At 44.4% G+C, this 5,015-nt stretch overlaps 1 protein-coding gene across 6 annotated transcripts; it reads left to right on the forward strand.

Annotated features, from left to right (window-relative positions):
- The first annotated feature begins 206 nt into the window (after positions 1-206).
- LOC123082267 (uncharacterized) lies at positions 207-2,624 on the forward strand. 6 transcript variants are annotated; one of them, XR_006438988.1, is made up of 7 exons: positions 207-699; positions 806-901; positions 1,366-1,412; positions 1,777-1,799; positions 1,875-2,000; positions 2,075-2,143; positions 2,365-2,624. XR_006438988.1 is itself a non-coding variant. In XM_044504637.1 (7 exons), exons 1-7 carry the CDS (start codon positions 552-554, stop codon positions 2,388-2,390), a joined length of 525 nt encoding a protein of 174 aa, XP_044360572.1. In that variant the 5' UTR covers positions 210-551; the 3' UTR covers positions 2,391-2,624. The 6 variants fall into 6 exon arrangements, 3 of the variants coding, with proteins under 3 accessions (XP_044360575.1, XP_044360574.1, XP_044360572.1); XM_044504637.1 differs by having other exon boundaries at positions 210-699; positions 1,885-2,000; XR_006438989.1 differs by lacking the exon at positions 1,366-1,412.
- The last annotated feature ends 2,391 nt before the right edge of the window (positions 2,625-5,015 follow it).

Here is a 5,015-nt window from a genome sequence, read left to right on the forward strand (position 1 = left end):
TGCTCACACTCTTTCCACTATTTCTCGTGATTTTCTTAGCAATTGTAATAAGGCTCCTCATGTCACTACTAAAAATTAGGCGATCAACGACCATCAAAAGATAATGCTTGGTCGTTAGCAGTACAATGGGCTAGCCACACGTCCAACTTTGGTCTGCTCAACCTTCACGACGACCAGCGATCTGCCCGTTGTTATTTTTAACGTATCCCAGTGGTCGTTGTTGATTAGTAACCTTATTTTTGGAGTAATTAACGATTATATCTTTTATCTCGGGAAAGAAGGATATATGTCAATCTACAAGTTAGGTTTATTCCTTATCCAGGACTCGTGTCCATGAGAACCAAGGCGGCGCAACCCCATCCCATAGATCGTAGGCATGGAGTGTGACCCTGATCTCGCCTTGGAGGCAGCCTAGCAGAGGAACATCGTAGCAATATACAAGATCCTCTCCCTAAGTTCATAGAAGGTTTATCCCAAATTTTCTGTTTATTTTGATTTTCCTCTGCATCGACCTCACATCTGGAAGTTGCCTGTCTTGTGGCCGAGGATACATGGCATTCATCGCCGTATTGGCGGCGTGGAAGGCGCCTTCAAGCCTGCACTTGCGGCTCGGGTCGACGAGGCAGCCACAACAGGCCAACAGCCGCAACGGACCAAAGAAATTAGATCCATCCAACTTACTGCAATGGAATCGACCAGGTTCGACATCTTGGTGCTCTTGTGTTCATCCCCTTCATCGCAGGCCAGTAAAATTAGCAGATTTCTACTTACCTCTGAGCCGCCAACCTGCATCTTCCTTTCAAAGAACCAGAGACACCGATGGTGAGGGGCGATGGAGGCGCGGGCGAGACCATGAATCGACGGGCGCACATGGGAGGGCGGCAAATCGATGGTGGCGCAGGTGAGGTTAGCTTGAGATCTGAGACATTAGCGAGTCTATTTTTTCTTTTCTTTTTTCTTTCAGAGGTAAGCGTACAGTCGTCACAAGAGATTATTAAGAAGATAATACCTTGAGTGCAGCCGCGTAATCTGAAACTTCATAAGTCCATCTGCTAATGACTTTAATTATTACTATGTTAGGGAGACTATCAAGGAATATATCAAAAGGTTGCAGCAGCAAGCTGCAGTGTTGTTGTGTGTTTAGTCAGTCTGAAAAACTGTAGATGCTTGCATTTTGATGACTACTAATGCTATCTGCTTTGTCAATCTGAATGATTCATCATGTGCAGCGATAAATAGAAGTTAACTGTGAGATGTCATATTGCTAAATTGTGGCAATAAAATATTCAGAACAACCTGAGCTGATTACGGGAAGCATACTTGTTCTGTTTGCTTAATACATTAATTTGGTTCTGCATGCAACAGGGTCACATGCAAGATTACGGGAAGCATATAACCTGAGCTCTACGAGGGTATGAGCTAACAGCACCTGATCAAGTGGCTCATTAGAAGGAATACATTAACAGTGCTGCACCCTTTTTTTGGCCATATATACATAGGTGCCAACAATTTTTGGTTGTTGTAATTCACAAGAAGGACTGACTCATCGTACTAACAACATGATGCCACTAGTTAATGCAAGTCTTAATCTGTAGTAATCGATTTGCTTCATGTTTTAGTTTTTACCTTATCAATAAACAGTGACACAAGTACTTCTGTACGTACTTTATTTGATTTAGCATTCAGTTATTCACTTTCAGTACATCAACATTCACTTAGTTAATTTAATTGTACTTTGTATAGCCTTTGTGCACACTTCTAACTATATCTGTATAGGTTATCACGATGAGTCATCACAGGTATGGAAACTTGACAGCATTAGCTCCGGAAAGATGCCTTCTACTCACAGTTGAACAAGTCTGCACTGATACAAGGTATTGCTAGGTGGACCTTGCCAGAGCAATCAAGTAAATTAGCAGATTTCAACAGGAAAAGGGTTACTCACAGGCCTCATAAGCAATATGAGGAACCCGGGAAGAAGTACAAGTTAGCTACAAAAGGTACTACACAAACATAAAAATATTATTCAAGTATCTTCTACGGGATGATATAATGTGGTTGCTTTTTTTCATAGATGGAAATGATGCGCCAACAAATACACCAATCTTGTTTAGTACAAAATGGGATGCAGATGATTCCAAAAGTGCGTTTCTAAGAATTATGTATTTTACCAATAATTGTTTCTACGCTTTATTGTCTTCTAGTCACTCATAACATATTGCAACTATGAATGATGAAGTTGATGCCAGCAATGACGATGACATGGGAAATGATATGATGAAGTTCATACATTCATTATACTATTATACTTTGTGTCAATTTATTTAGAAGACTGACTTTCATAAACTACTCAACATTTTGTAGGACTGATGGTCCACCATAATATGTAGAAGCAACAGGAGGGATAGCTGATGAAGAATGATATCCATTCAAACAATGGTGGTGTTCCTCAAGTGAAGATTAATATTTTTTTCTTTTCTAGTTGTCTCATTTTCCAGATAGATATTATCAAGTACATTGGTTATATAAGGAATGATTTTGACTCCATTTCTTAAATGATATTTTAATTCCAGAATTGTATGTCGGAATATTGGTATGTCTATTAATAAAAGTGGCTATGATCTTTTCAATTCAGGTTCTTTTGTTTCTATATTAATGTGGATGTTAATATTCAAAAGTTGGATGCTACATAAAGTGATTGTTGAACGAAAAGTTATACTATATGTAGGTTGTTCTGAAGAATATCAAATTGTGAAGAGAGCGTGGTTGGTAATAGCATTATTAACGATGACAAAAGTGGTTGTTAATACTACAATTATGGTCGTTATTACCTTGGGATTGACGACCACACACCATTCCGTCGTCAGAAGAATAACGACCACAAAAGGTATGTGGTCGTTATACTTTTAACGAGGGAGCCTACAACGACCGGCAGATTGTGGTCGTTAATGACCTTTAACAACCACAATTCAATCTTTCACGACCACATTTGTCGTCGTTAAAAATTGTTTTCCTAGTAGTGTGTACCATGTAGTGCTTGCCAACTAGGGCATCAGCCACGCCTCCCCTTTTCCTCTTCCTCTAGAAAAACATATGCTCCCTTTGATTTAATCCATTGTGATATGTGGACATACCCTGTTGTAAGCTTTTCTGGTTTTCAATACTATTTAGTTATATTGGATGACTACACTCACTACTCCTGGACCTTCCCCTTGCGCCAAAAGTCTGAGACTTCCACTGTCTTACAACGCTTTTTTACTTTTGTTCACACCCAATTCCACGTGATCATCAAAAGCATGCAATGTGATAATGGTGACGAGTTCATTAACTCTTCCCTTCGCTCCTTCTTTTCTTCCAATGGCATTGATTATCGGTTTTCATGTCCCCACACATCCCCTCAGAATGGCAAGGCGGAACGACTCATTCGCACCACTAATGACATAGTGCGCACTCTCCTCATCCAAGCCAAGTTAACACCTCCATTTTGAGTTGAAGCTCTCCATACCGCCACGTACCTCCTCAACAGGTGTCCCTCACATGCCATCACGCCTCACACACCATACTTTCTTCTCCACGATGTTCAACCCGACTACACTCACCTTCAGGTGTTTGGTTGTCTTTGCTATCCAAATCTCTACGCCACCATGGATCACAAGCTCTCCCCTCGCTCCTCTCCTTGTGTTTTCCTCAGCTATCCCCTCGAACACAAAGTATATAGGTGCTGCGATCCTTCCACACGTCGCATTATCGTTTCCCAACACGTTGTTTTCGACGAAACAATTTTTCCTTATCAGCCACCCACCCCGGGCCACACCACTCCCACGTCCACAATAGATCCCCATGCAGCCTCCCTCCCCCGACCGGATCTCTCGGATCCCACACCGTTGCCTACCTCGTATGGGCCCCACCCATCCTCACCAGATTCGCCGCGTCCACCCACCTCTCCAACCTCCTCCCCATCTCGCGCGGATGCGTGCCGCTCCCCAGCTGGCTCGTCCGCCTCGCCCGCCACCCCCTCCTCGATCCACACCCCGGCCCCATCTGTCCCCACTACCAGCCAACCACCTCGCGGCCCACTACCACACCTACCTCAGACGCATCATTCTCGGATCCCCCTCCCGTTCGCTCTGCCCGCGATGCATCCTCCTCGAATCCCACGCCCGATCACCCTGCCAGCGACCCAGCAAGCCCCACCGGATCCTCCTCGCCTTCCGCGCCCTCCACTCCGCCCGCGCCACCTCTTCCACGCCATGCAATCCCAGTACAGCCACCCCAAAATGCACACAAAATGTCAACATGTGCCAAAACTGGTTATCTCATGCCCAAACGTTTATTCCTCGCGGAGGCCAACTCTCATACTATATCTCCCATTCCACCCACCTACAAATCTGCTCTCAAAGACCCTCATTGGCTCAAGGCTATGTTAGATGAATATCATGCTTTAATGGATAACTTCACGTGGTCTTTGGTGCCTAAGCCTGCAGGTGTCAACATTGTCACGGGCAAGTGGATATTTCGTCACAAGTTCAACACGGATGGCTCCCTGGCACGCTATAAAGCTCGCTGGGTTGTGCGGGGGGTCACTCAACAAGCCCGGGTGATTATGATGAAACATTCAGTCCCGTTGTGAAGCCGGCTACTATTCGTGTGGTGCTCGACATTGCTACCTCTCAGTCATGGCCGATTCACCAGCTTGATGTCAAGAATGCATTTCTTCATGGAGATCTCAATGAGACAGTGTATTGCTCCCAGCCGGCTGGTTTTGTCAATCCCTCCCGGTCGGATCATGTCTGCCTTCTTTGCAAGTCTTTATATGGCATCAAGCAAGCCCCCAAGACTTGGTTTCTCCGGTTTCAGGCATTCCTCTTGTCACTGGGATTTTGGGCATCCAAGAGTGATTCCTCTTTGTTCATTCTACGTCACGGTCCCTCCATCGCCTACTTATTGGTTTATGTGGATGATATCATTGTCACGGCAAGCTCCACCACCACCCTCAACTCCATCATCCACTCGCT

This window comes from Triticum aestivum, chromosome 4A (genome assembly GCF_018294505.1).
Source record: "Triticum aestivum cultivar Chinese Spring chromosome 4A, IWGSC CS RefSeq v2.1, whole genome shotgun sequence".
Classification (NCBI taxonomy): Eukaryota; Viridiplantae; Streptophyta; class Magnoliopsida; order Poales; family Poaceae; genus Triticum; species Triticum aestivum.